Below are 12,684 nucleotides of genomic sequence, written 5' to 3'. Positions count from 1 at the left end.
TACTTGTAAATGGTACAAATTAGGCATGTAAACAACAAACATGTAACAAAATACTATACAGTGCTGTTATAAAGTATTTGCCACCATCCTGATATCTTTTCATTTTGTATATAATCTCATTCTAAATTTAAAAATTAAATCAAAATCGAACCTAAAACAAAAGCAATCTGAGTAAACACAAAATACAGTTTTTAAATGATAATGTTATTTATTGAAGCAAAAAGTTTTCCAGTATCAACTGAGCCTGTGTGAAAAATTATTTTCCCCCTTAGTTATTAAATCCACAAATCTATGAAACTGCATTCATAATGAAGTTCAGCTGGACTAGACACACCCAGGCCTGATTACTGCCAGCCCTGTTCGATCAAATCAACATCTAAATAGAACATTTTCAGCAGCATGAAGTTGGCTAAAATGTCTCACCCAGTAACACACTATGCCAAGGTCAAAATACATTTCTGAAATGATGAGGAAAAAGGTGATTTGAAATGCATTTGTCTGGGAAGGATTACAAAGCTATTTCAAAGGGACTCCAAAGAACCACAGTGAGAGCCATTATCTACAAATAGAAAAAACTTTGCACAGTAGTGAACCTTCCCAGAAGTAGCAGACCTTCCAAAATTCCTCCAAGAGCACAGCGACGACTCATCCTGGAAATCACAACAAAAGCCAAGGACAACATCCAAGGAACTGCAGGGCTCTCTCAAATAAAAGTTCCCTGTTCATGATTCCACTAACAGAAAGATATTAGCCAAGTATGCCATCCATGGAAGAGTGGTTAGGCAAAAACCACTGCTAGCCAAGAAGAACATTTAAGGCTTGTCTGAATTTTACCAAAACGCCTTGATGATCCTCAGACTTTTTGGGAGAATGTTCTGTGGACTGATGAGTCGAAAGTGTAACTGTTTGAAAGACAGGGTTCCTGTTACATCTGGAGTAAATCAAACAAACAATTCCACAAAAAGAACATCATATCTAAGGTCAAGCATTTTGGTCGTAGTGTGATGGTGAGGGGATGCTTTGCTGCTTCAGGGCGACTTGCAATAATTGAGGGAAACATGAATTCTGTTCTCTACCAGAAATTCTTGACTTGAACCCGATTGAGATGCTGTGGCAGGACCTTAAATGGGCAGTTCATGCTCAAAAACCGTCTAGTGTGGCTGAACTAAAGCAGCTCTGCAAAGAAGAGTGGGCCAAAATTCCACCACAGAATTTTGAAAGACAGATCTCCAGTTATCTGTAGCGTTTGATTGCAGTTGTTACTGCTTAAGGTGGCACAATCAGCTATTAAGTTTAATGGGGCATTTCGTTTTTCACATGGGTGTTATAGGTTGCTGGATAACCTTTTTGCTTCATTAAAAAATGCATATTTTTGAAAACTGTATTTTGTGTTTACTCTGGTTGCTTTTTTATGTTAATCATGTTTTAAGATGTAATACAATTTAGTATGGAAAAATACACAAATAAAAGAAATCAGGAAGGGGGCAAATACTTTATCAAAGCAATGTATATATGCAATATAATCATAATGTATTGCAATTATATCGAATCATGGCTTGTATATCGCAATATGTATCACATAATGAGGTGGTTGGTGATACTCTGCCCTATTTATTTCCTTGACCACTGAACAAGTACTCATTTCAGAAACCTAACAGCACTAACAAACTTGGCAAAAAACGAAACATCCTCTCACTTTCAACTGCTTTTAAATCAAAAGTAACAGTCAGTATCTGGTGTGGCCACCAGCTGCATTAAGTACTGCAGTGCATCTCCTCCTCATGGACTGCACCACATTTGCCAGTTCTTGCTGCGAGATGTTACCCCAGTCTTCCACCAAGGCACTTGCAAGTTCCCGGACATTTCTGGGGGGAATGGCGCTAGCCCTCACCCTCCGATTCAACACACCCCAGACGTGCTCAATGGGATTGAGATCCGGGTTCTTCGCTGACCATGGCAGAACACGGACATTCCTGTCTTTCAGGAAATCACGCACAGAACGAGCTGTATGGCTGGTGGCATTGTCATGCTTGAGGGTCATGTCAGGATGAGCCTGCAGGAAGGGTCCCACATGAGGGAGAAGGATGTCATCACCGTAATGCACAGCATTTAGATTGCCTGCTAGGACAACAAGCTCAGTCTGATGATTCTGTGATACACTGCCCCAGATCATGACTGACCCTCCACCTCAAAATCGATCCCGCTCCAGAGTTTAGACCTCGGTGTAATGCTCATTCCTTCGACGATAAATGCAAGTTCGACCATCATCCCTGGTGAGACAAAACCACGACTCTTCAGTGAAGAGCACTTTTACCAGTCCTGTCTGGTTCAGCGAAGGTGGGTTTGTGCCCATAGGCAACATTGTTTCTGGTGATATCTGGTAGGGACCTGCCTTACAACATGCCTACATGTTCCCCAGTCCAGCCTCTCCACCTATTGTGGACCGTCTGAGCACTGATGGAGGGATTGTGCATTCCTGGTGTAACTCAGACAGTTGTTGTTGCCATCCTGTACCTGTCCCACAGGTGTGATATTCAGATGTACCGATCCTGTGCAGGTGTTGTTACACGTGGTGCCACTGCGAGGACAATCAGCTGTTCTTCCTGTCACCCTGTAGTGCCGCTTTAAATGTCCCACAGTACAGACATTGCAATTTGTTGCCCTGGCCACATCTGCAGTCCTCATGCCTCCATGCAGCATGCCTAAGGCACGTTCACGCAGATGAGCGGGGATCCAGGGGATGTTTCTTTTGGTGTATTTCAGAGTCAGTAGAAAGGTCTCTTTAGTGTCCTAAGTTTTTATAACTGATCTTAATTGTCTACCGTTTGTAAGCTGTTAGTGTCTTAACGACCATTCCACAGGTGCATGTTCATTAATTGTTTATGGTTTATTGTAAAGGGTTTAAACAATGTTTAACATGCTTGTTCAATGAAGCGCTGTAAAGTTATTTGGATTTTTACAAAATTCTTTAAAATGCAGTGTCCTGAAAATGGGACGTTTCTTTTTTTTTTTTTTGCTGAGTTTACAATTTAAAAAAAGTCTTATAAAATGACTGCATCCGAGTCTTTTGTTGTCCGTCAGCATCTATAAATCCACTCCATGAGTTCATCTGTATCAAGCAATCACAAGTCCATCAATACATCTGCTTTTCAGTATAGTCTGCTGGTATTTTACTTTGTATTACATTTATTATCAAGTAACATGCCAAATTAGTGACAGTAAATTTGCATGCATACAACAATCCCATCTCCTTGTTGCAGAGTTGTGTTGTAACATCAGGAAAGTTAGACTTCAGTTAGTTTTCCAGTGGTTGCTCATGTAAATTGAAAATTAAGATTATGATATTGCGATTATGCTGATAATCAGAGTAATGATAATCGCAGTAAGATATGTGGAGTGCTTCTATTTTAATCGCTTCATACAGGCATGTAAATGCTTTAACCGCATTTGTTCCACTCTGACTAAAGCGCACCTGCGCCAGTGTTGCAGATGGATGATGTTACTCAAGCACTAGTTCAAAAACAACAAATAAACAGAAGCTGCACACACTTCTCAGCTTCATGATAAACACAATTGTCTAGCACTGATTCCAGCAGTGGTGTTCCCCAACTGCAGAATCTACAGCCCCACAACAAAAAAAATATATATATTTTCCCAAGTTGTGAATGTCCGTTTGCAGTCTGAATTGAATGTTGGTGAGAAAAAAACCTGTACACCGTAAAAAAAGAAATGGCAAGTACGTCTTTCAAATGAGTTTGTCCTCGCGGGCAGAACACAACACCCAGTGTCTGTATTCTGATTCACTCTTGCAAATCGATTCTTTTTGGTGAATCAAAACTGAGCTACCAGTGTAATCTGACAAATAAATGACTATGAACCACTTTTTTTTTTTTTTTTTTTTAGTAAATCAAAACAGACAGCGCATCCAGTGTAGTTGAAAATGACTCTTTATTAAACCTTTCTTTTAATAAATCATTCAAACTGACACATTTTCCTAATGCCAAGCTGTATTTAAATATACATATATGCAACCAGATGTTTATGCATTTAAATCGACAGCCCTAGTTCAAAAGACTTAACTTATGCACACAAATAATATCTTTATCTACTTCTACAATGCTCGAAGTGTCTCAAAAGCTACTTTGTCTGTACCTTTAAGATTGCCTTATTGAGTTGGAGCCCATGCTAAGAGGTTTTGACGAGATTGATGTCCTAGAAGCAGTGCTGACAGTCAAACGGACAAAAGTAAGTTTTGAAGTGGTTAAACTAACCATGAATAGATGGGTTTTAGAGCCAAGATCTTTTTATTTGTTAATTTTAGAGTATGGGTCACACAGGGTTCTTTATCACACCATTTCTTTTTTTTTTTTTTTTTTTGTCTAACACTTGAAACTGTATTTCTGCCTGTTATATGTCTTTGCTTTAGTTTAATCTCTGGTTCTGAGGTTGCACATTCCTCTATAATATTGCAATTTATTTTTCCTTCTGTTACCCCAGTATACGAGGCCAGCAAACAGCTGCTCATCAGCTCATACAACTGGAAAAAGAATGGAGGAAAAGATTGTGAAGGAACACAATGTCCCATGGCCAGTCAGTTTCAATTCTTTATCCAATCTTTATCCAATCTTTTTCGTCTGGTGATTTGAGGGTTTATATGTTGTTGTTCTTGTTACATGACAGGACAACAGTTCCACATCTGGATCAGGCTCCTCCTCTTCCCAGGAAGCAGAAATGTCCCATCCGGGCTTCCTTACCATATCGAATCCTTCTCAAGGCAGGAATCACCACTTAACACATTGAATCTAATCTTATTTGCATTTTAGATATTTTTAACTTTGTTTAGTTTACCGCTACTGTTGTACATGTTCATCAGGTCAGTCAGCTGCTCGGGGTGGCCCACAGTTGTCATTAATGTCAATTCCACTGGATCCTCCAAAGCCTCTGGTGGACTACTGCTCCCGGAACAACCTGAGCCCAGAGTACCCGACGGCCCAGCTAGTGTCTGACTTCAACATACCCATTAAACCACAGTCGTCGAATGAGAGCGACCTGGCTCTTGCCATACAACCACTCACTCTGCAGTCACACCCACAAGGTATCCACACATTCAGTTATACCCTGAACATCTGGAACATCTGCATGTCAAATGAAAAATACATTTTGTGCTGGAAGTGGGGTGTGCGTTTGACCATAGTGTAGAGGAGAACTTTTTCACTAAACTGTTTAAATATCAACCGCTAGTTCAGTGTATTAACAACATTGGTATAAGTGTCAACTCGTAATCTTTATTTTTGGGAGTCTAGGTCATGTACACAGGCTTGTAGAAAGTTTCTCGCAAACATGCATCTGAACTATTTATGTCCTTTTTTGTATTTCTATGTCGAGTGGATATAAATAAATATTTAGTGTGTGTGTGTGTGTCTGCATATATCTATCCGTGTCATGCTCAATATTCCATGTACCGCAATCTTGCCCCTTTCAGCACAATTTAGAGCTGGACTTTGCTGTTGGAATAGATTTAATTATTTGACTGTAAATGGGTTGCATAAACAGGTTTCTATAGGTTTCTTATTAGACAAAATCAGTGAAATTGTGTCAGAACATCCCTAATAAATATATATATATATATATATATATATATATTATACTGTACAGTGCATTCAGAATTTTTTTTTTTTTTTCATATTTTGTTGCTGAAAACAAAAAAAGAAAAATCACATCAATCTACACTGCATACCCCATAATGATGAAGCAAAAACCCTTTATAACTTTGCAAATTTATTACAAATAAATAACTGAAATATCACATTGAATTAAGTATTCAGACCCTTTGCTATGACATTTGAAATTTAGCCCAGGTACATCCCATTTCTCTGGATCATCTTTTAAATATTTCTACACCGATTAAATATTTGTTTTACATGATTTGGAAAGGCACACATCTGTCTATATATGGACTCGCAGCTGAAAATGCATATCAGAGCAAAAACCAAGCCATGAGGTCAAATGAACTGCCTACAGAGATCAGAGACAGGATTGTGTCGAGGCACAGATCTGGGGAACGCTACAAAATATACCAGCTGTATTGAAGGTTCCCAAGAGCACAGTGGCCTCCATAATTATTTTAATAGAAGTTTGGAACAACCAGAACTCTTCATAGGGGGAGAAGTGCCTTGGTAAGCGAGGTGACCAAGAACTCAATGGTCACTCTGGTTGAGCTCCAGAGATCATGTGTGGAGATGGGAGAAACTTGCAGAAGGGCAACCATCACTGCAACACTCCACTGATCTGGGCTGTATGGCAGAGTGGCCAGACGGAAGCCTCTCCTCAGTGCAAGACACATGAAAGCCTGCTTGGAATTTGCAAAAAGCACCTAAAGGAATCTCAGATTGTGAGATTCTTTGGTCTGATGAAACTAAGATTGAACTGTTTGGCCTCAATGCCAATCATCATGTCTGAAGGAAACCAGGCACCACTCATCACCTGCGCAATACCATCCCAACTGTGAAGCATGGTGGTGGTAGCATCATGCAGTGGAGGTGTTTTTCAGCAGCAGGGACTGGGGGACTGGTCAGGGTTGAAGGAAAGCTGAATGCTGCAAATTACAGAAATATCCTTAATGATAACCTGGTCCAGAGTGCTCAAGACCTCAGACTGGGCCGAAGGTTCACCATCCAACAGGACAATGACCCAAAGCACACAGCCAAGAAAATGCAAGAGTGGCTTAGGGACAACTCTGTGAATGTCCTTGAGTGGCCCAGTCAGAGCCCGGACTTTAACCCAATCCAACATCTCTGGAGAGATCTGAAAATGGCTGTACACTGACAGTCACCATCAAAACTGACAGAGCTTGAGAGGATCTGCAGAAAATCCCCAAATCCAGGTGTGCAAAGCTTGTCGCATCATACCCAAAAAGACTTGAGGCTGTAATCGCTGCCAAAGGTGCTTCAACAAAGTACTGAGTTATGGGTCTGAATACTTATTTCAGTGTGATATTTCTGTTTATTCTTTTAAATAAATCAGTTTTTTGCTTTGTCATTATGGGGTATGAAGTATAGATTATGTTATTTTTATTATTAACAATAATAATATATTATTTAGTTAATTCTTATTTATTGCCTTATTGGAGTCAAAAAAGCAATATATTACATTTGTAGTCAGATTTTATAGTTAAGGTTTGGCTTGTATATTGACACTAGTAAGGATACAAAGGCACAATGTATTTAACTACAATTGTACTATGAACATAGGGATGAGCGATATATATATATATATATTAGTTTTGTATTTGCTCTAAAATAGCTTGTGTTTTGGTTTTGTTTATCAGAGGAACCACCATTTCAACCAAACACCTATTGTATTCCAGTAGATTTAAAATGTTTAATGCAATTTTAAAATAATGCATATTTTACAGTTTTTCATAAAATGAGCACAAGGATGAATTATATTTGCTACTGTTTAGAATTGCACAAATGTGTTAACCTGCAGCACTTTGCTTTTGCTCTAAAAGTGCTGAAAACTTTATAGTAAAAAAGGACTTAATTATCGATCTGTCTCTCACCCACACCTCATATTGCTTCTGAAGGAATTGATTTAACCAGTGAAGTCTTATGAATTACTTGTATGCTGCCATTATGTCCTTTTTGTTCTGAAGAAGTAAGTCATTGACATCTGGAATGGTATGAGTGTGAGTAAATGATGAGAGAAGTTGAATTTTTGGTTGATTTATTCCTTTTAATGCAATTAAATCACATTCTTTTGTGCTTTTATAAACATTTATGACCATAAGAAGTGCATTAAATGCAAATTATCTCATGTTAAGCCAGCACCATATTAGGTTTTGTAATCTTGCCACCCACATACCGTATTCAGTCAGTTTTTCCAGTACCAGTACTTTTGACATTCCTAGATTAGGGGTCTATTCTTAATGTCCACCTACTGATTATATCTACAGATTTATCCACAGCATTGGACTCTCAAGGTCCTGCGGCACGCTGGATCGCATCCCGACGTGAGGACGTTGTGCGGCAAATGACGGAGGCATGTCTCAACCAGAGTTTAGATGCACTGTTGGCCCGCGAGATGCTCATGCGCGAGGACTACGAACTGGTCGTGAACCAACCCACACATACCGCCAAAGTGCGGAAGCTTCTGGACACCTGCGAGCGGCATTGCGAGGAGTTCTGCCGTGTGGTGGTGCGTAAACTCCAGGACAACAAACAAATGGGGCTGCGGCCCTACCCTGACCTCTGTAACAGCAGCCCTCCACCTCCCTATACCACCCCCAGTGCCCCCTTCCTCTCCAACTCCTTCAACAATACTCGAAACATCTTCTGACCTTCTCCCAATCCGACTCTTAATCCCTGCTTTTGAACTGGAGAAATGCGAGTCCTCTCAGTTTACGATTCTGCTGAAGAACGGTTCCTGTTCACTTGCTGTTACTTTATTCGTGTTGCTTTGCCTATACTTTGTGGGCCAGGACATGTCTTGGTGGATGGTGTTGGTGCTCGTGACACAATTTGTATGGTATGAACTTTTGAACAATTGCATACTACATCCATTGAACAATTTGCCATGGCAAGAGAGACTTAAATGGACCTAGTTTAGTACAGCTCATGTTGACTTCTGCTGCTGAGTTTGAGGTGGAGTCATTGACTTAACTTGAATGCCTAAATTATTGTGGCTGTCCCACAACGTCATGTTTAAACTTGATTTCACCTGTCAAAAGAATCTGGTTGCTGCTACTTTGATAGCAGTGAAACATTTAAAAGTGTAGTTTACTCAAAAATAAGTCTCTAATCCTGTTATTAACTCATGTCTTTGACTTTCTTAAGTGGAAAACAAAAGGAGAATTTTGTCTGTCTTTTCTATACAATGGCAGTGGATATAGTGACTCATTTTAAAGCTTTAAAAAAGTATAATATAAGTAGTCCATACTGCTTGTGCATCATAAAATGTACATTTCTCAATTTATGTTCTACTGAAGAAAGTCATACAGGTTTGGAATGCCATGGTGAGTAAATCCCAATTTTAGGGTGAACTATCCCTATAAGTAATCAATCCTGCCTCATCATTAGCATCTTTCATGCCAGCACATTTTACAAAAACGTTCAACCATATGAGGTAAAAATCGACTCCAGCGAGGCAGTGTCCTCTTTCCACCCTTAAAGGGGACATCAACATAACTGCACGATTGCATATGCAGACTTGAAGTTTCTGTCTTCCTTCATGTAAACCAGTGAGACTAATTGAGGTCTGGTCATTTTGACAGTTGTTTTACTTTGTGTTTGATTCTGTGTGTGGGTTACAGTCCATGTTGTTTGACAGTGCACAGTTATTCTTACTTTCATAATGGTTTCTCCGGAGATCTCTTTTTGGCTTTTATGACTACAGCTCCTTTTCGTTCTAAAATACTAATGAACCCTGGTCTGTCAGAATGGGCAGTAAATTGGAGACTTGTCCACTTTGATTATGGAAAGAATCTCTACCAATTTATCATCAGAACAGGTTGGCATTGAGACAATGATGTGTCTCATGAATATGTCTTTCCTTGCTTTTTCATGTTTTTGTACTGTAGCATCCTGATTATGAGCAATACTAGACCGCACACATAATGGACCTTATTCACGGTAGCCCATCTTTAATTTTAAAGGGAATGACAACGAGGCTGTGAGGGGATGGACTTACCATTTCTTCAATGGCACGAATGGTATAAAGCTCCTTGATCACATCTGATTTTCCACAACTCAAGTTGTCTGGAGTTCTTTGCATTCTGAATGTTCTCGGACAGAAGTTTTGTCCACAGAACGATCCAAAAACACTTTAAACTGCAGGACAACCCATTGAAGAGACAGTCTATCCCTCACAGCCGTGTTGTCATTCCCATTAAAAATCAAAGATCTTCAAAATTATAGTAATAATAATGGAGGTTGGGGTGCTAAATTGTCTTGAAATTGTCTCAGTGCAGAAAATCTTAATGTTCCTAAAATAGCCTTATTGTCAAATATATTTCTTATTTTTTTAGAGGTGAAATATGACCTGGATATGTTCTTGATGGGTTTTGTGAGATTCAGACAGCCTGGTTTGCATTGTGTTTAATACAGACACCTGTGACACTGGCTCCACATGTAGCATTAAACATGGATTGCAGTTTACAGCACTTTTCCTAACTTAAAGTGTAATCAACTTAAGCATTAAGCAACCATCTAAAATATGCAGAGGTTTGCATCACCACAGCTCAGTATGTTTGGAAAAAAGTCTTCTAGATGCTTTTATCAAGGAACTCGTGACTCCTTTTGCACCGTTTGTACAACAGAGTTTCATGTTCAGACTTCGGACCAGCATGGAGTTTCAAGATTTGAATACAAAATGAATATGTTTCTGATTAGTCTTAAGTATTATTTAAGTTTGAAATTATTTAGAAATGAGACCAAAGCAATGCATTGAGTTAGCATTATAAATACAGGCTCTTCTGATCTTCAAGCAGAACTAAAATATAAATTCTGGATTATGAATTAAATTTGTGAATTTGCTTTGAGCTTCTTTGTGTTTCAACACAAAACACAATTAATCCAATCATATGCATTATGAATGAAGTCTTTGACAAAAAAAGACAGAAGAGGCAAAACATTTATCAGTGTTGAACTTATTGAAATAGCTTTGAAATGCCTGTGATATTGATTTTTGCATGCTTCTACAATGTAGATTTCCCCTCTGGGTGAACAGAGTGAGTTTAGAGGCCTTTTTTATTACGGAATTTCTACCAGTATCTAGAGGTGACCTTTATTTTAAAAACGTTTCCCATTTGATTTCACTGTTTAGCACATGGAGTGTCCAGAAATTGATTCTTTTCTTTTTATGTTCCCTTTTTTGAAGCTGCAATTTTGGACTTTTGTAATTCCTTGGGTCTCACATATATCAGAATAATTCAGTTTCTGTACAAAAAGTGAGTCTGTGTCAAAAGACACCATTCTTACCTTGTTGATTAGTTGTTGTTTGATGGTATCATCTTGATGTCACTGACTCTCTAGAAATGTTTTTTTTTGTTTAGTTTTTTTTTAACCTCTAAGGTTTGGGACCAGTTACAATATCAACAGTATATATGAACTGTAATTGTTTTGTATTTATTTATGAAGTCATGGCTAACATTTTCATGCTCCTTAAGTGGTTCATATTGGGTAGTTATATTTTTCTGTAGAGCTTTTCATTTGAACATGTCATTTATAATGTTTCTAAGTGCTGTGCCAATCCAGTTATTGCTATGTGGCTAAATGCATCTTTAAATTATTCAGAGGCTGAATATACATTGAGCATTAGCACATAGCTCAGCGATATGTCAGTAAAATGTTTAATTGCCGAAATGGTTTGTATAGGTCTGGATACAGAACACGTTGCTTGTTAAAACATTTTCATGCATATTACTTTTTTAAATATATATTTAGTTGCATTGACATTATTAGTGATATCAATCAGTGTTCGTTCTTGCCTTTTGAGCTGTTAGATTGAAGACAAATGTCTTGTCATCAAATATTAAATCTAAAATGACAATAATGTATATCTTATGTAGCAATGGATAAGTAGCAGTTCACTGGTACTATGAGGAACTTCCACAAATGCTAAACTTGAAAGTGTTATTAAAATGTGTAGAATTTCCTGAAAGTGTGTTTGTTCTCTTGTTTTGTGTTACCTGGTGCACAAAAAGTATGAGCTCTGCCAGAACTGCATTTACACAATGGCGGTTACTAATCCAGATTAAGGTGATCTCTTTTTACAATAGTGTCCTTGAGAAATTGTATTACTGTACCTGGAAATCTATTTCCTTGTTGAACTGTACAGGGGTCTTTTACTTTTTCATGTATGTGTTAAATTTGGCTCTAGAAGAAGTTTTTATTGTCATGCTCTGAATTTTCTAAAACGTATGTTTTCAAGAAAAGCATGTCTGTTAGTACTTAACAAATCCCTAACCCTAAGTGTTAATCTGAAGAACATTTTTAGTGTTTCGATTGGGGATTTGTCACGGTGATCAACTAGTCATTCAATAAACAATTAGTTGATTGGTGGGGTCTACTAATAACATTAAGATTTTTAGTGGTGATGCTTTTAATGAGAGACAATTCACAAATTAATTGAGAGGTGCAAATTCTTGGAGAGCATTTTTGCGTGATTATAGCTCGCTGTGTTTAAAAGTAAGACAATGCAGTAAAACCTTCTGCAAGACGTCTCTTTTTAATGTTTTAAATTGAGTCCATTTATGCTCCGCTGCTGTTTCAGGCAAAGCACTGCATCAACAATACAAGATGTATTACAAGATTACCTCTGCTGTGAGTAATGTGTCTGTTTTTGTGAGGTGCTTTGGAGAAATTGAAATACAAATGTAAGTCCTTTTTTACTCAATCTTCATTTTCACTTTTACATCTGAATGTGGAGATTTAGAGTAAAAAGGAGTTAAATGTTGGTCTGTTTCTCACCCACACCTATTATATCACTTCTGAAACTATATCTTATGGATTAATTTTATGTTTCCTTTGTGATTTTTGGAGCTACACAGTTCTGGTCACCATTCACTTGCAATGTATGGACCTACAGAGCTTAGATAGTGTTCTGCAGAAGGAAGAAAGTCATTCACATCTGGGATGGCATGAGTGTGAGTAAATGAGATCATTTACATTTTTTGGTGAACTTTGC

General features: G+C 38.2%; 1 protein-coding gene across 2 annotated transcripts in view; it reads left to right on the top strand.

Moving 5' to 3' along the window:
- The window catches only part of LOC127645501 (receptor-interacting serine/threonine-protein kinase 2-like), a 29,073-nt gene extending 17,426 nt beyond the window's left edge, over positions 1 to 11,647 (top strand). For both annotated transcript variants that reach the window (XM_052129142.1, XM_052129143.1), the window contains exons 7-11: positions 4,160 to 4,245; positions 4,498 to 4,590; positions 4,681 to 4,774; positions 4,874 to 5,095; positions 7,955 to 11,647. In XM_052129142.1, the coding sequence (XP_051985102.1) occupies positions 4,160 to 4,245; positions 4,498 to 4,590; positions 4,681 to 4,774; positions 4,874 to 5,095; positions 7,955 to 8,337 (878 nt within the window). In that variant the 3' untranslated portion in view covers positions 8,338 to 11,647. The remainder of the gene's footprint in view (positions 1 to 4,159; positions 4,246 to 4,497; positions 4,591 to 4,680; positions 4,775 to 4,873; positions 5,096 to 7,954) is intronic.
- The last annotated feature ends 1,037 nt before the right edge of the window (positions 11,648 to 12,684 follow it).

The sequence above is a fragment of the Xyrauchen texanus genome, chromosome 6 (genome assembly GCF_025860055.1).
Source record: "Xyrauchen texanus isolate HMW12.3.18 chromosome 6, RBS_HiC_50CHRs, whole genome shotgun sequence".
In the NCBI taxonomy this organism is placed as follows: domain Eukaryota; kingdom Metazoa; phylum Chordata; class Actinopteri; order Cypriniformes; family Catostomidae; genus Xyrauchen; species Xyrauchen texanus.
This window is presented reverse-complemented; position numbering and strand designations above follow the sequence as displayed.